General features: G+C 38.4%; 1 protein-coding gene across 10 annotated transcripts in view; it reads left to right on the top strand.

The window, feature by feature from the left end:
* Positions 1 to 26,290, top strand: part of col18a1a (collagen type XVIII alpha 1 chain a) — a 74,301-nt gene extending 48,011 nt beyond the window's left edge. For 4 of the 10 annotated variants that reach the window (XM_057336747.1, XM_057336744.1, XM_057336746.1 and 1 more), the window contains 41 exons: positions 1,413 to 1,954; positions 5,595 to 5,678; positions 7,638 to 7,688; positions 11,091 to 11,169; positions 12,146 to 12,472; positions 13,438 to 13,550; positions 14,164 to 14,190; positions 14,371 to 14,568; positions 14,735 to 14,761; positions 14,942 to 15,004; positions 15,206 to 15,283; positions 15,383 to 15,430; positions 15,641 to 15,769; positions 15,858 to 15,920; positions 16,228 to 16,272; positions 17,779 to 17,910; positions 18,007 to 18,075; positions 18,156 to 18,182; positions 18,269 to 18,367; positions 18,597 to 18,632; positions 18,739 to 18,819; positions 18,894 to 18,923; positions 19,694 to 19,729; positions 19,997 to 20,056; positions 20,138 to 20,215; positions 20,307 to 20,342; positions 20,424 to 20,477; positions 20,574 to 20,645; positions 20,754 to 20,819; positions 20,929 to 20,959; positions 21,046 to 21,099; positions 21,214 to 21,248; positions 21,354 to 21,476; positions 21,901 to 22,054; positions 22,173 to 22,237; positions 22,419 to 22,547; positions 22,858 to 22,890; positions 23,038 to 23,361; positions 23,448 to 23,645; positions 23,741 to 23,856; positions 24,702 to 26,290. In XM_057336747.1, the coding sequence (XP_057192730.1) occupies positions 1,413 to 1,954; positions 5,595 to 5,678; positions 7,638 to 7,688; positions 11,091 to 11,169; positions 12,146 to 12,472; positions 13,438 to 13,550; positions 14,164 to 14,190; positions 14,371 to 14,568; positions 14,735 to 14,761; positions 14,942 to 15,004; positions 15,206 to 15,283; positions 15,383 to 15,430; positions 15,641 to 15,769; positions 15,858 to 15,920; positions 16,228 to 16,272; positions 17,779 to 17,910; positions 18,007 to 18,075; positions 18,156 to 18,182; positions 18,269 to 18,367; positions 18,597 to 18,632; positions 18,739 to 18,819; positions 18,894 to 18,923; positions 19,694 to 19,729; positions 19,997 to 20,056; positions 20,138 to 20,215; positions 20,307 to 20,342; positions 20,424 to 20,477; positions 20,574 to 20,645; positions 20,754 to 20,819; positions 20,929 to 20,959; positions 21,046 to 21,099; positions 21,214 to 21,248; positions 21,354 to 21,476; positions 21,901 to 22,054; positions 22,173 to 22,237; positions 22,419 to 22,547; positions 22,858 to 22,890; positions 23,038 to 23,361; positions 23,448 to 23,645; positions 23,741 to 23,856; positions 24,702 to 24,915 (4,226 nt within the window). In that variant the 3' untranslated portion in view covers positions 24,916 to 26,290. The remainder of the gene's footprint in view (positions 1 to 1,412; positions 1,955 to 5,594; positions 5,679 to 7,637; positions 7,689 to 11,090; positions 11,170 to 12,145; positions 12,473 to 13,437; positions 13,551 to 14,163; positions 14,191 to 14,370; positions 14,569 to 14,734; positions 14,762 to 14,941; positions 15,005 to 15,205; positions 15,284 to 15,382; positions 15,431 to 15,640; positions 15,770 to 15,857; positions 15,921 to 16,227; positions 16,273 to 17,778; positions 17,911 to 18,006; positions 18,076 to 18,155; positions 18,183 to 18,268; positions 18,368 to 18,596; positions 18,633 to 18,738; positions 18,820 to 18,893; positions 18,924 to 19,693; positions 19,730 to 19,996; positions 20,057 to 20,137; positions 20,216 to 20,306; positions 20,343 to 20,423; positions 20,478 to 20,573; positions 20,646 to 20,753; positions 20,820 to 20,928; positions 20,960 to 21,045; positions 21,100 to 21,213; positions 21,249 to 21,353; positions 21,477 to 21,900; positions 22,055 to 22,172; positions 22,238 to 22,418; positions 22,548 to 22,857; positions 22,891 to 23,037; positions 23,362 to 23,447; positions 23,646 to 23,740; positions 23,857 to 24,701) is intronic. The other 6 variants (XM_057336748.1, XM_057336745.1, XM_057336742.1 and 3 more) reach the window with 4 other exon arrangements.
* Positions 26,291 to 27,098: the final 808 nt, after the last annotated feature.

Genomic DNA, 27,098 nt, shown 5'->3' with positions numbered 1-27,098 from the left:
TGTAATCTCACACCTTTCTCTTCTCATGACATGTCAGCACATGGGGCCTGTGATGTTTCCATGTCTGATTTATCTCCACCAACTAGCTAAATATTGCCAGCAACCGATATAAGTCTGTGATGAGTGACATTGGCACGAGCTTAAAGCTTTCCATCTATAGATATGTAAGACAAACTCATGATCTCATCCAGCAAGTCTGCGTGTGTGATTTATGGCGTGATTTGTGATATTCTTGTGATTTCAATTAAGTGCTTCCAATCTGAAATAATACAGCTATACTTTAAATGTTACATACATGTTAAACTAAATGTTTAATTTTGAAAATTGCTTTGATATGTTAAGTGTGTCAAATGCAAACAACTGACTTATTCCCGTTGAGTAGTTTTAATTTAATTGCATACCATTTATATACAACTAAATTTTAATATAAACATAAAATTAACATAAAATAAAAAAATTATTAACTTCGGGCCAGGCACGTTCGACCGTGAAACAGTCTATAAACAGAGTTGCCAATTCTTTATTTTTTCCGCAAAAAATGGCCTATTGTTGTTGCCGGTTGTTATTTAGAGGGTTAAAAGTGGATAATAATTATAATGGATAAATAATTATTGGACAGAAAAAATATTGATCGGATTATTGGATTGTTCATGGAAGAAAATTTCTGAATAATAATTGATTAGTAATATGTAAGTACCACACCAACGGATATAATTGTAGAGAGGCGGAGCAAAGCAATCCACCCCTTCGTATCTTGAGCTTGTGGTAAGAGCATGCGCTTGCAATGCCAAGGTCATGGGTTTCGATCCCCGGGATTGCACATGCTCGGTAACAAATGTATTTTATAATGCAATGTAAGTGTAAGTGTCTGCCAAATGCGTTAATGTAAATGTAATTGTAGTTTAGATTGGCCTTTGGGCTGGTTTTGTAACGAAAATCTGGCAACCCTGAGTATAAACTACTTTCCTCTCATGGGTCTAATTTCTGAAGGTTATTTCAGAGTGTTCACATAGTGTAAAGCGATGTATGTAGTAAATGTAATTATTTTTATTGGTCTAAGAGAATTCCTCTGGGAACAATAAAAAACAAGAGTACTTTCTATTAAAACTGGAAAAATTTACTGGCCAATGAATGTGCGTTATAATGAAATCCAAACACATCCCCACCAAGTATCCCAGAGCGGAAATTACCTTCAGAACAGAAGATTCAATTGAATCGCTTAAAATAATACACAGGTGCTTCACATTTTTAAGCCCAAACTCACTGCGTGGTTCCCACCAGAGCTGCTGTTTGTAGATCACACTAATAAAGTGCTTTCTAACCTGGTCCCAGCTTGCTGCCCAAACCTTTCATTGTTTTGCTTCTGTCTTGTTCTCATCAAACTCTTATTACATTCTCTCCTTTTTTCACAGAAGAAAGTGGAGTATCTCTGTTGCAGTTAATCGGTGATCCTCCACCAGATGGCATCACTGAAACCTACAGCTCCGATAACAGCCTCGGCTACGTGTTCGGGCCGAGCTCCAACGTGGGCCAGTCAGCTGCCGCCCACCTGCCCAACCCTTTCCACCGTGATTTCTCGCTCATCTTCAACGTCAAACCCACATCCACCAAGCCAGGTGTCATCTTTTCCATCACTGACCCCTCTCAGAACTTCATGTATGTGGGTGTGAAGCTGTCGGGGGTTCAGAAAGGCAAGCAGGACATCATCTTCTACTACACCGAGCCGGATTCTCAAAGCTCATATGAGGCGGCCAGGTTCTCCGTGCCCTCCATGCAGAACACCTGGACGCGGTTTTCCATCCGTGTTCTCAATGAGCAGGTGTCCCTGTATTTCAAGTGTGACTCTGACCCACAAGTCCTCAACTTTGAGCGCTCCCCAGACGATATGGACCTGGACGCTGGGGCCGGAGTGTTTGTTGGTCACGCCAGTGGATCAGACCCTGATAAATTCCTGGTATGTGCGCCTCCCTTTTTTTGTTCATGACATTTTTGTGAAATCAGGACCAGTCAAGGCTAGGTCAGGCCACACAGTGGGTTTTGCAGCCAATGAATTTGTGTGGTTGACTGACTGTTGCGTGATATGATTGCCCAAATTGCCCTAATTTGCACAACATGCATTGTGTGGTCATAAAGTCCATCTTTTTTTGTTGAAGCAGAATAGGTCATTGCTGTATGGGATCACAGGGGAGCAGTTTGTTTCTATTAGTCTTGTGTGGCAAAGTCCAGCCACTCGACCCCCAGCTTGGTCTCAGATCAGCAAGAACCAGCAGACTGTTGCCCTGTTTCTCACCCCAAAACCAGTCACATGAGACCCGAAGCACAGACAAGAAAAGAGAGCTTTAATAATAGGTAACAGTGGTATTTAAAGGGATAGAAATTCTTTCATTTCCAAAATTCTTTCATTGTTTACTTACCCTCGTGTCATTGCAAGCCTGTATGACTTCCTTTCTTCTGCAGAACACAAATGAAGAAATTTGGAAGAATGTTGGTAACAAACAACACTGGACCCCATTGACTTCCATTGTATGGACACAAAACCACTGAGACATTTCTCAAAATGTCTTCGTTCGTGTTCCACAGAAGAAAGATTCTTATACAGGTTTTGAATGACATGGGGGTAAATGAATGATGACAGAATTTTCACTTTTTTTAACAAAATAAGAGTGATCACACAAAATGCATGTTATTTTTTATTTAGTACTGTCCTGAGTAACAATAGTTAACGATTGTTAAGTTCCGTATCCATAGAAACAAAGCGACAAATGTACTTTTTTTAAATATGGTGGCTTGTCAGTTTTCTAATTGGTTCTTGCATGTGTCTTGTGACAAAACATGCATATGACAACTCAGATAGCATCCCAGAAAGTTGATTTAAAGGCCCACTGCAATGCCTTGGAACTCGTAATTTTAACTGAAAAATGCAGAGAGCGCGAGGCATATCGAGTGGCCCCTCCCCCTTTTAAAATAACCAATAGCGTTTCGCTTACAGCACAGTCAGCCTCAGCCAGGCAAATCTGCATTTAACAGCGTGATAGCCACAGTGACAGTAGTTTAAGTCTATTGAAAAGAATAGGAAGGTCATGATACCACTGATGTGTCATTTGAAGCAGCTTGTTATTTCGTTGGTGAGTTACAACATACTGTGTTGACTTGAAACGGGTCAGATACGTTTTTTTTCTCAGCGGATTTGCATGTATGATCGCGCATATGATCAGCTCTATCACGTGCAACCACTCGCGTGACACTAACGCAAAATGAAGACTTCAATGTTAATGTTTACACTGTCTGGATCATCCCCTATCTCCCATCTAGTGCATTGTGTCTTTCACCATGTAGGACATAATAAATGTGTGAACAAGTGGCTGATATGAGGCGACACTTCTGCAGCTCCGCTAGTGAATTCTACAACGGATTTGATTGGACTAGAACTTTGACGAGAGGCTGAAGTGTAGCGTGATGTCATGGAATTTGTAGATTCGTTTGAGCGCATGTGCCACCAGTGTTGGGTGTAACTAGTTACTAAGTCATTAGTTACTGTAATTTAATTACATTTCCCTTGAAAAAGTAAAGTAAGGGATTACTCTTATATTTCCTGTACTTTAATTACAGTTACTTCTGATGTAATTAAACTAAATACTTTGTGTAATATATGTGTGCGCAATAGTGGAATTGACATCAAAATTAAAAGTCCAACTTTAAAATGTATGCTTTAATATATAATTCTCACATTTGTATACTTTGGTCAGTTAATAAAACTACTTTATGTAGTTATATATTATTTATTTGAATGAATTAAAAGAGCCGTTTCATGTCTATCCTTGAATCACTAAACTAATCAAGGTTGCTGTACGATATAGAAAGTAATGAGTAATAAGTAATTAAATACTTATTGGAGAGAGTATTTTGTACAGTAACCTAATTACACTATTGAATATGTAATTAGTAACTAGTAATTAATTACCTTTTCAGAGTAACTTGCCCAACACTGTGTGCCAGACAGTCAGTTTTGAACGGTTATATCTCCTAGATGCGAATTTTGTCAGCGCTTAGTAGCATATCTGTTTATTGACGTCCTTAAGGCTCACTCGTTTTTAATAAAAGGAAAAAACGTTCGTTTTGATTTCACTGGGTCTTTAATGTTGAATCAATATCGAGAGTATTTACCATTCATTCCATTTCATTAATTATCTTAGCTATCTGGGCCACAGAAGGACACAAAAAACAATAAGATTCAAAGGTACATGGACATTAACTGTATTTATGTATTGACGTGTTGTTTTTGATTTCTGTTGCAGAATCTGTCTGTACCATGTAAAACATTTACAAAACAATATATATGCAGTGCACGTACAGAATATGAGACAGTATGGGTAAAGAGTGCAATCGATAAAGTCTAGCATACATCTAAAATATGTAAGATAGCAAGTGAATAAATGTTATTATGCGTATTCAATTCAATGCGCTGCAGAATACGAGATGTTAACAGAACTGATATAAACCAACAGATTCCTCAGCATCTGCAAGGGAACTACAAGTGGCTTTACTGATCTGCGAATGTTTGATAACCACAGTGAGACATCCAAAGCAGCAGGAATGCCTCAGTGTCATCAATGACCATTCAGAAGCAGTTCAGGCTTTTCTGGGGTTCTCTGTGTTCATGTGGCTTCTGTTTCCTGTGGGAACGCAGTCGTTTGGAGATGGTCATCATAATAACAGGCTCGATTAAAGAGGATATGAATGCTACTTCCTCCCACAATTTAAGATCACATGCTAATCTGCAGAACTGTGTAGCGATCAGGTCTGTAGATCTGACCCTGTGTGTGGACTGTGGGAAGGTCTCGGTTCAGGTCACGCTGGGACACAAAAGGGCAATTAGGACATTGTAAAGCTTCCTTCACTGCATTCTGCTCCTGAACCTTTGACCATGCATTGAGACAAAAAGTCATGACAGACGTTACCAGCAACAGACAGACGTTCTAGCTGTAATTTAGTTCAACCAGGTGCTACTTTCAGTTTCCAGACTATTATGGTACCACCCATGAAAAGCAGGTGGTGAATGGGATTTTGATGACTTCGCTGTGATAATCGAACGAAGGAGAAGTGTTGTAAATCCAGATGCATGGTCGAACACGCTTTCCATTCTCGTGAAAGTTGTTTTAAAAGTGTTACGAAGAAAGTCTAAACTGAAGTTAAACCCCAGTGCTTTAGTGAATCACGCTAAAATGACGCAGACAGCCTGTGAGAAATAAATGGTGGGTAATTTGTCTTGGTAAATTACCCCCTTAATGAGACATTATAGAACAACTGTCTTTGTGCGCCAGCCATTCAAGGTAGAACAAGGCAGATAACAAACTGAATGCTATCACCATCTGAGTCGTAATTATGCCGAAATCTGTACAAGGGAAATCCCACAGGAGACAGATAGCCGTTTGTTTAGAAGCGAGAGATCATGGGCACATCAGACTGTCGAGGCAGGAAAAAGAACTGAAAACATTTTTAATGTTTAGTTGCCCTACAGGATGGACTCTGTCACTACACCTGTCATGCCCATCAAAACAAGCTTACCAACCTGTGTGTGTGTGTGTGTGTTCTAGGGTGTAATCGGTGATCTAAGGGTGTTGAAAGACCCTGGGGCGGCTGAGCGTCACTGCGAGGAAGATGAGGATGACTCTGATGCGGTAAGACTTTAATCTGAGTTAAATAATCACTTCTGCTCACGTCTCATTGTGTCGCTGCAAGACTTCAGCAGAGTCGCTTTGGATCTCGGATAATTTATGATTAGGGAAATTGCAACATAAATGTTTCACATTGCAGCTGGTTTTCTTAAATAAGCTGGAGGCCATTAGCTCCTCACGATTATTGTTTCTTAAGAGGTTCTGTAAAATGGGTGATTGAATTCAAAGAATGGCTAATGCAGTGCATTGAGAAGTACTGAAATTGTACTTTGGAAGATTAGACACAAAAAAGACGTGTTTTAATAATTTACTTCTTTTTAAGAAGGTTTCTTTGAAAGGTTACTGGAAAGTGAGTGCAGCTTTTTTAAGGGGATATTGTGTCGTTTATAAATGAGCACGTCTCCCGGAATTCCTGTGAAATTCAACCAATCAGATGACGACTTCGAACATGCTGAAGTGTGCCTTATGCATCAGACGTTTAGACGACGGTCCGTGAGCGTGACATCTGAGCCTGAGACTAAAGGAAACTGAACACTGAATCTCCTCACCTTTCTGACTTTAAGCCGCCCTTCCACAATGTCCACAACAATATTCCCCAACTACAAATTCTACCCAATACAATTTTTGACTGTGTCTGTAAAATCCCGACTGAAGTCTCAATCTTGAGATAACAAACTCAGAAGTATGATTTCAATCATTAATCTCACTATGATTTCACTCTGACATGGTCTTACTCGGTCAATACGGAGTCAGTATTGAAGATATTAAGTTTACATTTTCACAGAATGTTATTTTAATTATTTAGGATGATTTTATCTAGAAAACAGTAAATCATGAATGACTTTAGTTGGATTTTCACAGACTGGGTCACCTATTCTAGATTTTGGCATAACTAGAAAGATGCACATTCATTATAAATTATGCAAATAATAATAGATATTTTCATTTTTAGCTTATTTTAATAGTTGTTTTGTCTTAGTTAAAGTATTTTAAGTCATCTTGAGTCACCCTAGTTTAGAAACACTGTGTTTTGGTTTTTTTTAGGGCTGTTCCACGATGAATCGCGATTAATCTCAACCAGAATAAAAGTTTGTGTTTACATAATATATGTCTGTTCAGTGTGCATATTAATTTTGTATTTATAAACACATACACGTATATATTTAGGAAATATCTGCATGTATATATTAATATTTTTATGTAATTTAAATTGTATATATATATATATATATATATATATATGTATACAGTATATATCAATATTTAATCATTTTTATATTTTTCTTAAATATATACATAAATGTGTGTGTTTATAAATACAAAATTATTATGCACAGTGCACAGACACATATTGTATAAACAAATTTTTGTGTTATTTCTGGATGCAATTAATCGCGATTAATCGTGGACCGGCCTAATTTTTTTCATCATTATTATTTGTAACCTTTTGTCACTGGGATTTGAAAATATCTAACCAATAAAAAGTATTAAAAAGCGCTTGTCAACTTCGACAACACATTATTTCATCATTTAGAAAGTATAGTGTTTTTTTTTTTTCATTTTCCTGAAACATCAGTATTAAACATCTGAGGTTTCAGAAGTACAGCGACAAAATATTACTTCAACTAAATGAAAAAAATTCACATCATCTACTTACCCCTGTGTTTTGCTTTTGTTCATATAACAAACATAGATAAACTGCGATTTATAGCTCGAGACTAACACCTGTTGTGTTTCATGAGTGATGAACTGATTGTTATCACTCTCTCCGTTGGAATTCACTTCCATTCATTTCAAGAAAAGAATCTGTTGCCTCCAGTTAGGTTTTTAACAGGATCAGCCCATCGATATGATGCATGATCGACACATGCCCCCAGCTGTCTAGATAACATTGTTATGCAGATTGTTTACAATCAAAAGGAATTCATGCATTTTTTCCCTCATCTCCCTTCTAATCTACAGACATCAGGTGACGGACCGAGTGGCTATGGAGAAAGCGAACCACCAGTCCAGGTATGAAGATCATTTTTACCAGAATATTTCATGCATTTCATGCACCTTTGATTATGATGTGAGCTTGAACTCTCTCTAGTACACTTCACTGCTGCAGTCCATTTAACCTCCCCGTCCAAAACAGCATCCAATGATGCCATCCGGAGGTTACGGGTTATTTAACATAAAACAGCAGTCTGTGAGTTTCGGTGGGTCTGTTGCTGTACAATCTCAATCTCAATCAGACCAATCTCAGATGTTAAAGCCCATCTTCCCATGCCTTGTGTTACATATCCAGAAAAAGGCCATGTGAAAGTTGAAATGAACCCTTGCTCCTGATATGCAGGGCTTGTGTCTGAGCATGCCAGAGCTAATTACAATGAGAAGAAACCAGGTGATGCTGAAGTATGCACTCAGGGATCCTCTATAAAGAGCCTGCTTTTTTATTTGACTGGTGTATTTATCCATACTCCAGTATAGTTCTATTTAGGTCACTTTTTAAATTCTAGATTTAAATTTTAGTTCTCTGTTTTGAAGGTTGTTTTTTTTCTTCGTTTTTTACGTTTTGTTATATTTGTTTTAAATATTGAAACCGTGTTTATTGAAGGTGTCATTTACATTTTTTAACCTGGTAATTTTACATTTTATGTGCAATGTGTTCCAACACGCTGTGACAGACTGACATTTTCCAAAACGATCTTTCCTTTGTCTTTTGATGGATGCCCCGTTTCCCCCGGGATATTTTCCATCCAAATTCGCAGTCAATCCAACTGCGCGTGGATGTTTTTAAAGGCATCTGAGGCGAGGGCACCTGGTGGGCATGAATCATTCCTAATTGCCTCAGTGTAGGCTTCTGTGTGTAATCGAATTGAGATTATTATATCAGCGGGGCTTGGAAAGTCTTGTGATAGAGTGGATAACACGAGTCATAGAACGTTGAAAAAGAAAAATGAATGTTTGTATGGTTGGTCATCTGGTCCGTATACTGAGAAGCTATACTGTATATGGAGAGTTTCATCTGACGTACGTGCCTGGCCGGAAGTTAACCTCTGGTCTGTGTTTGTTAATAGGTTTGGCTAGTGGCTAATAATATAACTTCATATTTAATTAATATTAATTCATTTTAATATTTCATTGTAAAATAATTGTATTAAATAAACCATTTGTTGAATGGGTCGTGTTACTTTGTCGCATTTAAATTTAGTCAAGTAATGGTTCTTCTACTGGTAACCCAAAATAATACTGGGTGGACATACTTTTATCTTGCAAGGCAAATAATTTACTTTTTTATTTGTATTGCTTATTATCAGAAATAATCTACAGGGACTCAATTCTTTGCGGATGTGTACCGGAAGTTAAGTTTGGGCCACAAAAGTGCACATGCACAGTAACATGTGTTTCGGTTGTTGCTTTGAATATCGTCTACATGCCTTTCAGTGTAAAAAATGTTTTTTTTTGTTGTTGTTGGTTCAACCGTCTAAATGCCTTTCACTGTAATTTTTTTTTTTTGTAGGTTCAACTTAAAAAAGTAAGTTACCTGGTTGCCTTAAAATTCAATTAAAAAATATAAGTTAACTCAACGAATCTGATGCAAACTTGTTATATTAATATTAGTTACAACTAATATTTTTAAGTTGAATTAACTCAAAATTTTAAGGCAACAAAGGCAATTTGTTTTTAAGTTGAACCAATTTTTTTTACAATTCTAAACAAATTTGGTCAACATTTTACAACTACATTAATCCCTATTTATCTACATTTGTGGCAGGTAGTAATAATAAAGAATGAGTAAGTGTGTCCAAACGTCCAACTCCTATTGTAAGCTTTATTTCTGACAAACTCATGAAGGGCACCAGCTGTGGAATATATCCAAATAAAACCATTACATTCCAAGTATGATCAAATGGGTCTCAAGGAAGACCAGAATGCAAAAAACACGTGGCTGCAAAGAATGGCCCCCTTCTCAGCACATAAAGAAATATCATCCTGTGTTTAAGGACCCTCCCTCACCATAACTCAAAAGTAATGCCTTCAAGGTCAGTAAAGAAGCTCAGACAGCCGTCTTTCAGCAAGTGGCTGCTAAGATTCTTCCATCTCCGCAGTCGCGTTGACAGATGTTTAGCGACCCCTCCTCGTCTAGCCCCACAGCCCTCCACCTGCCGCCCCTGACCCCTATCTTTAGGCCCTGATACCCACAGCCTTAGTACGTCCGAAAATACACACTGTCAGCATCCCCTTACACTTGCCATCCGAGCACTCAGTGTCTCCTCTCGCCAAAGTCTCCATTTTCCCAATCCCTGCATGAAATATGAGGATCAGAGAGTCCAAGAACCTGATGCCGGGGATGTCATCGGTCAGTTGTGCTGTTTCAGCAGTGCATGTTTTCCTAAGTGCAAGGTCAGGGCATCTTTGTGTCTGCCCTGGCAGATCTTCACTGAGATATTGTGTTAAATGTCAACGCAAGAGGCATTTATGTTAAAGGAAAAAGAGCACAGACAAGACAATTAGGCCAATGTTTTGCATTAGGGGCCATTCACATTTCGCGCCTAAAACCGCACAGAAAACGTGCGCCGTGCTGCTTTTTTCCAAAGCGTTTGGGAGCTCACGCTCTCCTGGCGTCTGCCAGAACCCATGGGCCACGCTTGCCGTTAAGACGAGGAGGCATTAACAAAGAATACATGGATTATATGCACTGAACATACCTTGAAATAACTGCTTGAGCTTTTCTATATTGGTCCACAAAAGGTGAAGCTGAGTCGTTGGTTCTTGTCACATGACCTGCGGCTTGTGGCATTCTGGAAAGTTGAAATATTTTCATCTCTAGAAAAAAGGAGCTCTCTGAGTCTACATGTAAACTAACGAACTTACGCGTGCAAAAGACGCAAAATGTGAACGGCCCCTTACTTTGTTTATACATGCGCTAAAAAATTACTTTTAAATCAGTTGGTTAAAAGTATTTCTGAGAAGAGATCTGGTGTTGTTTTGTTTACAAATGTGACTTGTTTTTTAAATTCTGTTTCTAATTGAAATTAAATTTATTAATTTTCTAACTTAAGTGTTCATTTTTTTATTTGTCCACTGTATCTGTCTTTCCTGGTTGGCTCGCTGTGATGTGCAAGTTTACAAACCCATAATTGTGCAACCGGTGACACGGTTCTGTAACTTCCCATTTCAGAGCCTAAAGGAGATTGTGTAAATGTTCTCTAGTGCGTAAAAGATGGTCACAGAAATATCTGAGGTTACTGGAAACCAATGTGTTCAAATTTGTACACAGGCACTAAAATCACATTCAACCGTGTCGGAAAGAGCATGTACAGAATAAGCACGCTATATAGATTTGTATAAATTGCTAAAAGTGTTGCATTGAGCTGTGGAGCTATGTTCTCTTAGATGATTTATATAAAACATATTTATAATTTGCAGCCCACACCTCCCTCCTCTCGGCCAATCCAGCAGCCACCGTTGACCAATAAACTGCCGGACACTAGAAAGCAGCAGACAGGTGAGCATCTCTCTGTTCATTGTCAGATCTCGTACCATCACATTGTCTGACAAACAGCTTTTCAGTATTATTCACTTTTCGAAACGTAATTCACATTTAGTTGGATAGTGTTTTTCAAATTGTTTTAAAACAGGTTTTCAGGAAAGTTTCTGTTATCAGTGGTGACTATATTTTAAAGTAATGTCCTTAGAACTGAAATGTACACTTAAGATAAACTGTGTTTTTTTTTTTAGATGAAATAGTTTCTCCAAATAAATAAACCAAGCTAATTGTCTGTGGCAAACAATTGTGCAGACATTATACACTTTGCCCTAAAGTGTCTTCTCTTCTTCATCTTGTAAACTTGGACTCAACTTGTTTTTTATTCATGTGCGTTTGCTCGCTTTCATAGACAAAATGAATGCTTCAAAAATTACTCCGACGTTAGTGATGGTAATATTCAATGGTCCTGGTAATGTTTATCATAAAGTTTCTTAAATATTCTCTCAGATTCTTGTCAGATTTGTGGACTTGACTGGTTTATTGGAAGCCAAGAGTCACCATGATATTTGGCTCCCTCTTGTGGCAAACAAAATATGAACCGTATAAGTGGCAAATTAAGACTGTTAAAGACAGCTTAAATGTCCACAGCCATGCCCATGTAAAGAATATTTTTGGTAACATTTTACAAGGATGGTTGTTTACATTACATTGGTTAATACATGAGCTAACAGCGACTATTACAGCATTCATTCATCATAGTTTGTTCATTTCAACATTTACAAAATAGAAAATTTGTACGTTTTCACAATCGACAACACTTTCAACATTAGTTAATGCACGATGAACTAACCCTAACTGCCATTAATGAAAATGAATAAATGTTAAAAATCCAAGTTGTCATTTTAAGTTCATGTTAGCAAACGCATTTATTCATGTTAAGAAATACAACCTTATTGTAAAGTGTTACAAGCTGATACATTTTAATGATCATTAGGATCTGTTGATCACTCTCGCCGAACTTCTGGCTCATATGATGATTCTCGACAAACTGGTTCATATGGCGATTCTCGACAAACATCTGCAGCACACGGTGGTTCTCGAAAAACTGTCTCACATGGTGATTCCCGGCAAACGTCTGGTTCATACGGTGATTCCCGTCAGACCCTCAACTCAGTTGGTATTAGCAGGCGAATTTCAGGCTCATACGATGATTCTAGACCAGCTTCAAACGCAGTTGACTACTCTCTCAGAACATCAGGCTCAGCTGATGATGGCCTGCGGTATTCTGTGGAGTCCAGACTCACTCCTGCAGGTACAGCAGGTGGGTCACCGATGAGGAGATCAAATAGAAACGGATACAAATTCTCAGCAGAATTTCTATATTATGCTTTGCATGAATGCTGGCATAAATGTCTTGTCATCTAGGAATGCCCGAACTGGACGCGAGCATACGGTTCTGGGAGCAAGCGCTAGCCTTGCCACATATGTATGTTGAGTGCATACGTATGTTCATTGTTTATTAGACCAGTAGTTCTCAAACTGGGGGCCGTGACCCCTGGGGGGGCCCCGAGATGGATCCAGGGGGGCCACAGATTTTGTGTTGATTTTGTGAAATATAGAAATTGATCATAGATTTTATGCAATCAAACATCAGAAAAATAAGACCACCAGACAAAAGAATTGATGTTTCAGCATTGTATAACCGAATACGTTTTGTTTAAATAAAAATGTTAAATTTAAGATTATAAGTCTTTATTTGGGGGGCCGCAAAGCGATGCACTCTACACAAAGGGGGCCTTACAACGAAAAAGTTTGAGAACCACTGTATTAGACGAGCATTATTGTTACAATGTCTTAAATGTGTTGCTTAATCCAAACGGACTGCTTATTCAGCTGCTTATAAGAGCTTGTGCTGGTATATGCCTTCTGCAATATTCTCATACAAATATGTGGTGTTTTGAAATGCAACTGGAACAAATACTTAACCTCACGAAGAAACATGTATAGGTCATATTTCACCCCGAAATTAAATAAAAAAAATTTTTTGCATGGATATAATGCGTCTAAATGCATCCAATATATCAATATTTGCATTTTCCACTGTAATGATAAGAATAAGGGGGAAAATCATATTGGTTCAAAAAATCTTTTTTTTTTCTTTAAGCACATACCATAATTTATTTTTTATTTGGGGATATAATATGACCCAAACATGTTCCTGACATGTTTTGTGAGATTCACTGTTTATTATTTGTGTTCACATGTACGGTTCTATTGGTGGAAAAGGAGAAAAGGGCGACAGAGGAGAGAAGGGGGTCAAAGGTGACCGGGGCCCTGGGGGGCCAAAGGGCGATTCGGGATCTGCCTCTGTGTCTGGTGGAAGTGCAAAAGGAGAGAAGGTGCGTTGAGTTCTGTCAGCCTCATCGAGTGATCCAAACGTCTCTCCTTGAGCTCAGTTTTAAAATTGAATTGAAAGCCTTTATTGTACAGCTATGCATACACAAGGATTTGGAGTGTTCCTCCTGTTGGTGTAAAAAAAATAACAATAGAAAAGTGTAAAAGTAGAAATAAAATGATGTTGGAAGATAAAATTACCGGTGTACATAAGGTGCCAAGTCTTTTAAATTTGAGTTACATTACAATATTGCACAGTAATATGACTGACAATAACAGATTCTTGCTGTAGACGATTTACAGTTACCACTTTCTATTGCCACCTTTATTTATACAGATCACACAGGTATGCGTTTTATGAGCATTTTACTTCTGATAACACAGCTCATTATGTTAAAATGTGTATCTTTGTCTGTATATTTTATGTCATTGAAAATGTGCAGTATAGTGTGAAATCAGTGAAATCGGGGAGGTGACCACTCAATAAAGCAATAACCCCCAAGAAGCAGTGGGTTACCCACCCTTATTATTTTATAACATCTTAGAACGCAGCTCAACCAATCAGAATCAAGCACTAGAACAAACTGTTTTATAATGTTTCCCCCTCTGTTTTTACAGGGTGGTGTAGGAGAGAAAGGAATGAAGGTTTGTTATGATAATCCTCTGACAGAATGCAATAAACATGCATGGTGCCAATTATAAAAATACAATCTTTTTGTGAACTGATGCCTGTTTCCTGTCCTTACTGTCTTTTTGTTTACTGGTGTTGTTTAGGATTGCTTTTTATGTACGCAAGACTTATATGCGTTTTGCTTTTTGATTTAGGGCAATTCTGGTTTTGGTTATCCTGGCTCAAAGGGAGACCTTGGCCCCCCGGGGTCTCCAGGTCCTCCTGGTCCTCCAGGACCCAGTGCAGAGGTAGAGGTAAGGGGCGATGGGTCAGTAGTGGAGAGGGTGACAGGACCGAGAGGACCACCTGGGCCACCGGGACCCTCAGGACCTGCTGGAACTGATGGAGAGCCAGTGAGTAGCACAGAATGAAGGAAAAGATTCAATTACAAAAACATTTTTACATCATTGTCAAGCCGTATATGTAATAGGTGGTATTGTATTTGTTTTTGATGCATTAGGACATTAAATGGTCTTCAGGGTGTTTACCAACTTCATTTTATTCTTTCTGCTTTTATAGGGTGACCCTGGTGAAGATGGTAAGACGGTATGTACCTTTAACTTATGCACTTTAGGAAAGAACACACTCATGAAACCTGTGCATTTCCGGAGTAATTTCTTTTTTGAAATAGGATTTGAGAATGGTTTTGACCGTACAAAGTTTGTATTGTTGATTTTATATGCGTGTTTGTTTGCATTCATAATGTTTATGTTATCTTTGTAACAGGGACCTGTTGGACCCCCCGGTTTTCCAGGTATTCCGGGGAATTCAGGACCTAAAGGAGACAAAGTAAGTATACAGATAAGACAGTAAAGGTAAATGCAAAAAAAATTCATACAGTATAATACCAGTATAAATGGTATTATTTACTTACTTATTTACTGTCTTCTATGAAAATTGACTTTTAAGGTAATCTCCTGTCCTAACTGTAGTGAAAGCTCATACTTTTAGTAAGATGCGATTCTTAAAATTTTGCTTTTATTGTTTTAGGGCGACCGAGGTGAAGGCCAACCAGGACCCCGTGGGCCTCCAGGACCTCCTGGACCCCCATCTCGCTCTGACAGACCTGTGAGTTCATTCAGAGACCTATTTTATTGATCTCTTTTCAAAGTGTACATTCAAAACAAATCAACTAAACTAAAATGCTCTTCTGTCTGTATTCTGTAGACATTCGTTGACATGGAGGGTTCTGGTTTGGATATGGATGTTATGCGGGTAGGTCCTGTAAACACTATATAGTCCCATTTTGGAATGTCACAAACAAGAATAACTTCCAAATAGTGTTCATCAATCATTAATGTTATAGACTTTGGATGGTACATAGTAATTGTATGTCGAATTCAACATTTTATGTGTCGTTATTGTCTGTTTCTAATTACAAAAGCAAGCAGGTTATGATTTTGACACACTTGTGTTTGTTTATAGGGACTCCCAGGTTTGCCAGGCCCACAAGGTCCTGCCGGTCCCCCTGGACCTCCTGGCACCGCGTCTTCAGGGTCTGGTGGTTTCGGGCCTCCCGGCCCACCCGGACAAAATGGGGCTCCAGGTCAACCGGTAAGTATAAAGATACTTCACACAGTCAAATCCAGCTCATTTTCTGTAAAAGTCCCCACAAAAACAATTGTGTTTTTGTTTGCATTAGGGACTTCCGGGTATTGCAGGTGCTGATGGAAAATCAGGCTCACCTGGACCAAGAGGAGAGAAGGTATAAGCTTAGTTTTTATTCAAAAATAACATTATGCCTTTAAGTATCATCAGTCTGTCCGTTTCGATTCTTATTGTGGGGACATTTGTATCCCAAGCGTAAAATTTCAGTTTGTAATACAAATGATTGGTACCTGAAATATGGAAATGTATCCAGTAATTCAGTAAACGTTTGGAAAGGACAGTGGGAACTGTCTACATATAGACATCCGCGCTAGTCCTTTAATGGATTTGGACTTGCATAATTCAGTTGAGATCTCTGTAATGGTATCTATCTTTAGACATTAGACTAATTCTGTGCTCCACAGGGTGATGCCGGTGAGCTGGGTTTGCCTGGGCCTGTGGGAGTGAAGGTGCAGTATGCTTTCGTAATGTGGACATTGACATGTAAAATGCTATAATTCAAGATTATTCAAGATAAATGTTTGTTTAAAAATATGTTCAAATATCAGATCAATAAGTTTAGAGTTGGCATGTTGGCAGGTAAAGTTTTGTAGTATTTTGTGAAGCAGTCAAGTCCTTTATGTTCCCTTCTCTGTTGCAAATTTGCCCAGCTATCTCGCTGACCTCTCTCAAAGCTGCAGGTCTCAAAAGCATAAAATAAAGTAAATAAAATGATGTATAGGCTAAGTTATGCGGTCAGCCGTTATAAATCGGGGTATTTTAGAACGGCTTAGAACTCAGCTCAGCCAATCAGAATCTAGGACCAGAACTGACCGTTTTATAACACGTTTTTTTTCGCGGTATATTTTTGTTTACAAAATGATTTGAGAGAAATTAGAAATGAAAAAGTGCCCTTTTATTTCTCAAATGCTGAATATTTCATTGTAAAATAAAAATATTTTTTTTGTCAAATAACAAAGCTAAATTGCAATTTTTTGTTTCCAAATCAAATATAAAGTGAATAACACAAAAGTCTCTTTAATATAAACAAACTAAGACTTTGCGCTTTTCATAACTTGGATTTTTTTCAACATTTTTTTAAGAAGTATCAGCATATCCACGTCTTCCAAGTTTGCAGTAAACACAGCGGCTCTCGCTGTTCATGTATCGCGAATCATTTAAAGGGATAATTCACCCAAAAATGAAAATTCTGTCATCATTTACTCACCTTCGAGTTGTACCAAATCTGTATATATTTCTTTGTTCTGATGAACACAGAGAAAGATATTTGGAAGAATGCTTATAACCAAACAGATTTTGTCCCCCATTGACTCCCATAGTAGGAAAAATTACTTTATCATTATTTTTGTTGTGTTGAACACAAAAGAAGACATTTTGAAGAATATCGGACAGCAAACAGTTCTGGGGCACTTTTGACTACCATTGTATTCTTTCCTAATATGGGAGTCAATGGTGGGCGAGATCTGTCTGGTTATAAGCATTCTTCCAAATATCTTTCTCTGTGTTCATCAGAACAAAGATATTTATACAGATTTGGAACAACTCGAAGATTCTGATGACAGAATTTTCATTTTTGGGTGAAGTATCCCTTTAACATCTCAACCGACTTGAATCGTCACATATTACAATCGATTTTCAACCAGCTCACGGGTGAATCGTTACATCCCTACTCGCCCAAGCATCTATATTAAGTTCTCTGCAACTGTACATGATTTTTGGCACTGCTTTCTTTTAATACCTAATAAGGCTATGTGAAAAACTAGTCACAAAATGGCCAATAGCCTTGAGCATTTCATTGGACATTTCAGTGTTTGAGTGCAGTATGAGTCATTTTTTTATTAATATTTCAGTTCAGGGAAGATACTGTACATTTTAATTGTGTACTTCTGCTAAAATAATTTGGTGCATTAGATCATCTCGAAGCTAATAGACTTGGACCAATGTCTGTTTTAAAGGGTGCTCAAGGTTCTCCTGGTCTTCCTGGTCAACCAGGAGAGACTGGACTTGCTGGGCTTCCTGGACCAATGGGACCTGTTGGACCATCTGGGCCACCTGGTCCTCCCGGCCCAAGCTATCATGTTGGTTTTGTGAGTATTAGTACTTAAAAATGAAAACAAAAAAAACTTCAACTTCTTTTCTCAACAACATTTTCTGATGATGTTTTCTGTACTGTACGTGTTCAGGATGATATGGAAGGATCTGCTATTCAATTCGGTTCAATTCCTGGAGTAAGAGGACCTGCAGGGATCCAGGTTAGTTTTCCTTTTGGACATTTTATTTACCCTGGTTCCACCATGAGCTGTTCATTTAGTAAAATCCTCTTTCGTTTCAGGGACCTCCTGGTTTGCCAGGACTACCAGTAAGACTTTATTTATTCACATAAGAATCATAGCCCATTATTTTCAGCACGGTTTTTGTCATCTATAAATATATTTTGTTTCAAAGGGTAAGCCTGGTTTACCTGGACCTCCTGGTGGGAAAGGCAGCGAAGGACCTCAGGGAAGAGATGGACGTCCTGGGTTGGATGGCTTCCCTGGACCACAGGTACGTTCCACAAGCTGCCCTATAATTTTCATAATGGTTGATTGACAGGTGAGTTTTTGAGTAGGTTGGAAGGATCGGATAACAAAATGTATTGGAAACCATTTATATTAAGTGGAGTTAGTGGAGTCCACATTTTGTACTGATGTTTATAACACATGTAAATAGGGACTTTGTGTCCGGATTCCTAACAAGTAACATTTCAATAACAGTGTTTCACATGTGTCTGCAGGGACTAAGGGGAGACAAAGGTGACAGAGGCGATAGAGTGAGTTCATATTCCATTTTTTACATATCTAAAGTATAAAAGTTTCCGTCTGGTAAACACTGAAATGTACAGTTTTCATCTTTGCTAAATGTGCTCGGCTTTTTAGGGTGAACCTGGTCGAGATGGCACTGGTCTTCCGGGTCCACCCGGACCACCTGGCCAGATTGTTTATCAGTACGCTGAAAATGTAAGTCTTCAAAATGGTTGCTTTGTTGCCAATTATTGTTTGATTTTATTAAACTGTTCTTTATTTCTGCACAGTATGATGGAGCTGGAGGAACAGGACCTCAGGTATGAAAATCCTGCTTCTCATAGTAAAGTATAATATACTGTAGTATTTTTAAAGGTATAGTTCACCTAAAAAAACATTTTTTTCTTATTTATTCACCCTCATATGATTTCCAACACCATACATCACATCCTTTCATGGAGCACAGGAGACATTTTGAAAGCATTTTCACATTACTGTTTTTAACCATGCAATGTACTGTAAGTGAATGGTAGTTGAGGCAGTGAGTAACCAACATTTGAAACGTGCAGCTTTGTTCGATGCGTTGACGTCATTTCTGCTGAAACAGAAGGTTAGAGTGGGACATGCTGAATGGCTCCGCCCCCTTTTCAAGTAGCCAATAGTTTTTAGTTTAAGTCACAGCCTACAATCTTAGGAGAAGCTGAAATACAGAATTTTTATCCGTATATAGTTGAAAGCGAGTGACTTTTTGAATGAAATATTAAACGCTTATATCTTTTAAATGCAAATTTTGTCATTATTTTGGACCACAAAAGTTTATAGGTATCCTTAAGGCTAACATAATTATACCAAAGCAAAACATGGGGACTTTAATATCTTCTTTTGGTTTGGTTTGGTTTGGTTTGGTTTGGTTTGGTTTGGTTTGGTTTGCATTGACTTGGGGTAATTAGGTGATGGCAGAATTTTCTTGTTTGGTGAACTATCCCTATAAGTAGAGACTAAATTAAAATACCAGAAATTACATTGTTTGCATTCAGACTCAATATAAAAAAGCATTTTGTCATGTTTTTGTGTTGTTTTTGGTTGTCAGGGTGGGCTTGGTCCTCCAGGTCAAGCTGGATTCCCAGTAAGTACATAACTCACCTTTATTTTTTTGCTTCACTTTCTTCCCAAGCTGAGCGCCTTACTCAATTATACACAGTGGACATAATAAATAAAGTCAAATAAAGTCATCAGAACTTGGCTTAGGGTGAATTCAAGTGGTTTATCCAATCCTTTACATTTACGCCTTTGACAAATGCTTTTGTCCAAAGCGCTTTTTTATCCAGCAAAGTTGATATCATCCATTTTATAATCAGTCTTACAGTCTTTCTCTATTTCTTCTTTACATCAGGGCCCAATGGGACCCAAAGGTGACAGAGGTGAACCTGGAGCACCAGGTTATGCCATTAAGGTTTGTTTGCAGCTGGTTATAAAAAGAGTTTAGTATGAAGCACACTAAGCCTTGCGAGCTGAAATTTGACTTTGTTTGCAGGGTGAGAAAGGAGAACCTGGACTTATTGTCGGACCTGATGGAAACCCATTTTACCTCGGTGGATCGACAGGCTCGCAGGTAAGCATCCATGGTTGTATTTGTATATTGGTGCTTATATCTGTTTTGTCATTTTTTACGTTGAAGTTAATTTGTTCTTTACTCATTGTAGGGTGAGAGAGGGATCCCTGGACCAGTTGGACCTTCTGTAAGCTTGTGTTTCGATTTTTTTGTATCAATGCTATTCCATCATGGCTTTACTTTCTAAACCATATGCCATTTTATTCAGGGGCCAGCTGGACCTCAAGGTCCAAAAGGTGAATTTGGAATGCCAGGCAGGCCCGTAAGTCTTTACTTCAGAAAAAGCAACATGACTTTTGTGCATATTGTTGTCTGGTTCACACATGCATGTGGAAAATAATTTATTCTTTACCTATAGGGCCGTCCAGGTGTGAACGGTTATAAAGGTGAAAAGGGAGAAGCAGGGTCAGGTTCTGGAAATGGCTACCAGGTGAGTACACTACACACTGTTGAATTAGAAGCAAATGCTTAATTTGTTTATAACAGTATTTTTTATATTGACGTCATGTCCTGATGAGTCATTTTGTGACTTTTAAAGGGTTCCCCTGGACCCCCAGGACCCCCTGGTCCCCCCGGCCCTGCCGTGCCCTTGGAAAGATTCAGCGTAAGTGCTTTTTGTGTCAAATAAGCTGTAATTCATGCATGACGTTTTGCAGCATGAGCTCTGTATGCCGTCTTTGTATATCTTTGTAATTTCATTTTTTACGTTTCAGAGATATGAAGATTTTGCGAGAACTTTTACAGGTAGGTTTTATATTCATAATGAAAGGCATTACAGTTGACATGAACTCAAAATACACATTACATAATGCGTTTTTGGTTTTCTTAAGCTCCGAAAGGGGACAAAGGAGACCCTGGCGCCCCTGGCATTCCTGGATCCCCTGGTAAATGACTATTTTAGCCATTTGAATACAAAAGCACACATCAATATTAATCACCATTGTACAAGACATGGTCATATTTAATGTATGAATGCAATGTTTTCTCATTTGTCACAGGTTTTGGAACTAATTTTGATATCTACACGCTTAAGGTTTGTGAATCAACCTATCAAATCCCCATATAAAGTGTTTGTTTAAACAGTGTTTTCAATGTGATATCAACACGGCTAAATAAAATATGACATCTGGCTCATCAGGATGAGATGAAGGGAGAACTTGGCGAGCCTGGTCTTAAAGGAGAGAAAGGAGAACCAGGCGGTGGATTTTACGATCCTCGTTTAGGAGGTGTACAGGGACCCCCAGGAAGCCCTGGACTTCCTGTAAGGATTCATGAGCGAGATTAAAAGCAAAATTTGTAATATGAATGTTTAGAGGGCTGTCAAAACGATTAATCGCGATTAATCTCATCCAGAATAAAAGTTTGTGTTTACGTAATATATGTCTATGTACTGTGCATATTAATTTTGTATTTATAAATACAAACACATACACATGAATACATATTTAGGTAATATTTACATGTATTTATTTATATTTACTAATAATTGAAATTATATATAAATGTTTATAAATTTTTAGATTTTCCTTAAATATATGCATGTATGTGTATGTGTTAATAACTACAAAATTATTATGCACAGTATACAGATATATATTATGTAAACACAAACTTTTATTCTGGATGCGATTAATCGCTATTAATCGTTTGACAGCCCTAGTTCATATCAAGATCGTCTTTTCCAGGGACCTAAAGGAGACTCCATCAGAGGTCCACCTGGACCGCAGGGCCCGTCTGGACCACCTGGAGTAGGTTATGATGGTCGTCCAGGAGTTCCAGGACCCCCAGGAGCTCCCGGTCCTCCAGGGACACCATCATTGCCAGGGCCCTATAGACCATGTAAGGAAACATTCTTCATACACTCATGAAGTCCTTGAGGAACTTATAAAAAAACCATGTTTTGACATCATTTGATATATCTTTGTGATATATAATAAGCCCGTTTTGGGTGTTTCAGCACTCAGTATTCCCGGGCCCCCAGGTCCCGCAGGACCTCCTGGAAGCCCCGGTCATGGATCAGGGGTGAGTGAGGTCTTCCTTTGATTTGTTTCTGTATCACCGCGTTAAGATAAATGGTATGTTATAAAATGCACTATTTACAATACTGTTAAAAATATATGGCTTGAATGCACTGTCGCTTAGGTTAAAAGCATTTACCTAAAGCAGAGATGAAAGTGTAAAGTGTTTTTATTGCTGTTTACAGGTGACTGTGCTCAGGTCTTATGACTTGATGCTCGCCACAGCGCGCAGACACACAGAAGGAGCTCTTATATATATTTTGGACAGAAGTGACCTCTACGTCAGAGTTCAAAATGGAGTCAGACAAGTGATGGTACGGCTCTGGTCGAAGATGTGACGTCATTATTTTTATTTTTCAAGAAACATACAATGACTTAAATACTCCTCTTCTTTAGAAATGTGTGAAGCTTTTAAATTAAAGTCATAATCAATTTAGAAAAACAAAATTGATATCAATATGTCTAGCTTGACGTTTTAAAAGACCTTAAGAATGCTAATGCTTTTCAAGTTTTTTTTCAAAGATTTTTTTCCATCATCCTTATTTGCCATTGATCTATTTCAAGTCTATGTTTTTAACTAATGCACTGCCTTCCCTCAAGTTTACACTTTTTTTTTATTTGCAGCTTGGAGATTATAAACCCTTCCATGGAGATCTGGTAAGCAGTGTAAATAAAACCCAGTCTTAGTTTTTCCTTTAATATTCAAATATGCACCCACCACTGAATCAAAGTTTGTAGATATGCTTATGAATTCCTGAATGTGATATAAGAGAGACGACTGTCGCTTCCTTGTTCTTCCTCCAGGACAATGAGGTAGCAGCAGTCCAGCCACCTCCTGTGGTCCAGTATTCCCAGGACCACACATCCAACAACGGAGCAGAACAGATTTCCCCACCCCACAATCCCATCGAGTTGCCGAGGGAGTCTGAAAACAGGAACCCCAGCACGCCTGACTCCAGCTACCCAGATCCACGATATCCCCCTCAGCCCGACCCTAGATACCCACCCCACACCGACAGCAGGTACAACTCTGGCCATTTACCAATCAGATTCCCTGTGACCCCTGCTCGCCGTCCCAACCCCCCCGTCAATCAACCGGAAGGCCACACGCACACATCTGGGCCAGGGGTTAGTTTAGTAAACTTGTCACAACTTTATCATTTTCTTTGATTATACGTTTTCTGTATTTGTTAACACATTTGTTTTTGGTGCAGTTGCATCTTATTGCCCTCAACTCGCCACAAGTGGGCAACATGAGAGGCATTCGTGGAGCAGACTTCATGTGCTTTCAGCAGGCTCGGGCCGTGGGGCTGACGGGAACGTTCAGAGCATTCCTTTCTTCCAAACTCCAGGATCTCTACAGCATCGTGCGCAAATCTGACCGAGAGACACTACCAATTGTTAACCTCAAGGTGCGCATTCTGTACATTATTCATAAAGTACCCTAGTTAGTCAATTAAAGCCGTCAGCCACACATTTCTTTAATCCCAAAACCACCCCTCTGCAGGATCAAGTGCTGTTCAAAAACTGGGAGTCTCTCTTCAGTGATTCAGAGAGCCGGATGAAGGAAAATGCTTCCATTTACTCGTTTGATGGTAGAGACGTCTTGAGAGACAGTGCCTGGTGAGTACCACTGGCTGATTAGAAATGACTGTATAATAGTATAAATAATAGTTTATAATAGCAACATAGACCTTTTCATCGGACGCGCGTGCCTGACCAAACTTCCGGTTTGTGTTTGGCTAATGTCTAATAGTATAACTATTTATATTTTATTTAATTTGTTAATATAAAAAAAGAAATAAATTCAAAATATTGGAAAGACAAGTTTAGCCAAGTAACGGTTCTTCTCGGTTTCTTTTGATTGTTATCAGAACCGTCTATATAAAGTTCTGTTCAGTAATATACTATTACATGATACTAGTTGCCTTAAAGGTCCAATGTGTAATTTTTTTGAGGATCTACTGACAGAAATGCCATATAATATTTATCACCATGTCTTATAACTAGGTGTATAAAGACCTTACATAATGAAGCTTTATGTTTTTAATACCTTAGAAAGAGCTATTTCTATGTATATACACTTACAGGCCCCTTTGCATGAAATTCGACATGTTGTTCCTACAGTACAGTGCTCTACAGAGCGTGTTTCGTAAATGCATTATCTCCTTCGGCAAAGAAGCGAAAACGTGACGAGGTCTTAGTGCTGTGAGAGCCACCGTAGTGCTTCCAAAGGGAGGGGTGCAGTGAGCCATTGGTTGCAATATGCAACCTCACCACTAGATGCCACTAAATTTCATACACTTGGACCTTTACGTTCTTAAACAAAGCTTTAAAAACTAAAAAAAAAAATTCAGCAAATCCAGTGATCTGTTTTTTCCTCTGAAGTGTAAAATAAAATTGTCTTTTAGTGTTTGTCAAATGCATGTATGTTTAATGTAAAACATTTTTCCTGTCCTGTTCTATAGGCCAGGGAAGATGATCTGGCACGGGTCCAATGGTAAGGGTCACCGGCAGATGGATAACTACTGTGAGACGTGGAGGGCTGGAGACCACGCGGTGACAGGCCTGTCCTCGAATCTGCAGTCGGGTCAACTCCTCCAGCAGACCCCCAGCAGCTGTTCCGGGTCTTACATCGTGCTGTGTATCGAGAACAGCTACATGACACAGTCCAAGAAATAAAGTCATCCGTGTCTTCGAGCTCCACACAACTGCTTACACAGGCTCAGATCCACTCCAACAGACGCTGCATCTACGATTGGAAAAAAGAATGAAAACAAAAATGTAAAAGAACTGAATCTGCCTTAAGAAGAATTTGCTAGTCGTGTATGTTTTCCCTCACCGCAATGCCAAAGAGGCAAGTTGAACGTGGAGGTTTTTGCTCTTTCTCAGGGCAGTGGCACATAATTTCAGGGGGTTAAACCAGAGAAGTGAGGCCAACTGAGGCAGTGTTTTTACAGTAACTGTATCCATATCAAATTTTGTATATGAATTGTTTGTTGTCTGTGTTGTTCTGTTTTTATTTTTTTGATGTCAATTGGTATAGTTAACCAAGTTTAGCTACATATTTTTGTGTAACGTTTCCATTTATTCTTCCAAACTATTTCCATTTTCATCCAAGGTTTGCTGGATACCAAGGAGGCAAACTTGATATAGTTTTAGGATTAAAAGAGAAAATATTTATTTTGCAATGAAGAGAGCTAAAATATGATTTAAAACTGAAACAAACTACATTTTTTTCTGTTTTAGTAAGCACTTTATACAGAATCTGTTTAATACTTACACAGATACAAGTGCACGACTAAAATAGTTAAAACAAACTTTTGTGAAAAGAAATTATTAGGTAAAGCGATGTGCCTTGAAAATTGCAATACTTATCCCTCAAATGCCTTTTGTACAAAACAAAATGATTTTAATTCTGTCGCATCTATAGGATCACTTGTGTTTTTCTATTGTGATTAATGTGAAATTTCATATGGACATTTTTTATTTGACATTTCTGGTTGAATCCAGAACTTTTGATAGTCCACATAAGAGGGGGATTTGCATTTTTGTGACGTAAATATTGATGTAGAAAAAGATGTAAGCTTCTCGCTGTTACTCAATAACAGTTACATATTCAATAATTCATTGTTAGACGTAGAGTTGTTGTTGCGTTTGGTGCTTTTCATTGATGAAACAGCTGCTGACAGTGTTTGGTGAGATATGTTTTATAAAGACACTTTATCTTCGGTCCATATAGAATTTCAGACGCCTGATCCACTGTAGTGCTACTGATGTGTTCAGTACAATCATGTGGACTTCTAGTTTTTTAATGTTTTTTATTAACCAGTATGTGCTGTACCATGTTCAGAGGCACTGAATAAATAATTGTTTTTATTTGCCACAATGCATTGGCACAGCTTTTTAAACTATGGCACACATACACGTTTTGTCTATTCATGCACAATATTAACATTCCGGACATCATCCACAAGCCATTTCATATCATTTATGTGTTTACTGTTAACACTGTTATTCATTGTCTGATTACTAAAAATAAATACATTTTTTCCTCTCACAAGTATGTTTCTTAAATTTTGAATTGAGAAAAAAATGGTTTTTATCCATTGTTTTACTTGAGGTTATTTTAAGTAAGTATAAATACTAAAATCATTATTTTGTCCACTGAACACACAATGTACATCTTTATGCATACGTTTTCTATACAATAGTTTATTGTTATTGCAGCTGTCAAGCTCCAAAACGCTAGGCTGCAGCTTTTTCATACAATACTAGAACTTTTTGTGGGAAACAGACCTGATTTAAATGCATCTCAGCATATTCAAACTGGCATGCTGTTTGTTTACGATAAAATATAAACAATATTGTATTCATATGGAGGTGTGTAAAGACTCTTGTAAAAGACCTCATTTTGTGCTTCACAGAAAAATAACCGCATGCAGTTTAGAAATGACGTAAAGGTGAGAAAATGATGAGAGGAACGCTTCCTTTATGGTTGAGTTAAGATTAAGTGACATTCAGTTTAATTCCTCTCCTCAAGTTCTTACAAAAGCCATCTTTGATAAGCATAAGTGCTCTTCATTGCAGTGCTTTGAATTGTAAACTGTGCTTTTCTACTAAATGCTGTTTAAGCAGCGAACAAGTCTCATGCAAACGTCTGCTCTGCGCTTATGGCTGAGGGGTCCGAAGTCCTGATTCATGCATGTCTCTAAATTGCACAGCATGCCCCTTTGATGACATTGCAATCCCTCCTCTGTCCGCCTGAAGGGTTTTACAGCCTGTTCAATAGGATTTAGCGAAGTGGCCTTGGGAGGCCATCAAGACACAAATCAGAGACTGCTGACAGGAGCTGGTGAAGCAGC

Source organism: Triplophysa rosa, linkage group LG6 (genome assembly GCF_024868665.1).
Source record: "Triplophysa rosa linkage group LG6, Trosa_1v2, whole genome shotgun sequence".
Classification (NCBI taxonomy): domain Eukaryota; kingdom Metazoa; phylum Chordata; class Actinopteri; order Cypriniformes; family Nemacheilidae; genus Triplophysa; species Triplophysa rosa.
The sequence above is the reverse complement of the archived record's forward strand: the minus strand, read 5'-3'. Positions and strand labels throughout refer to the sequence as shown.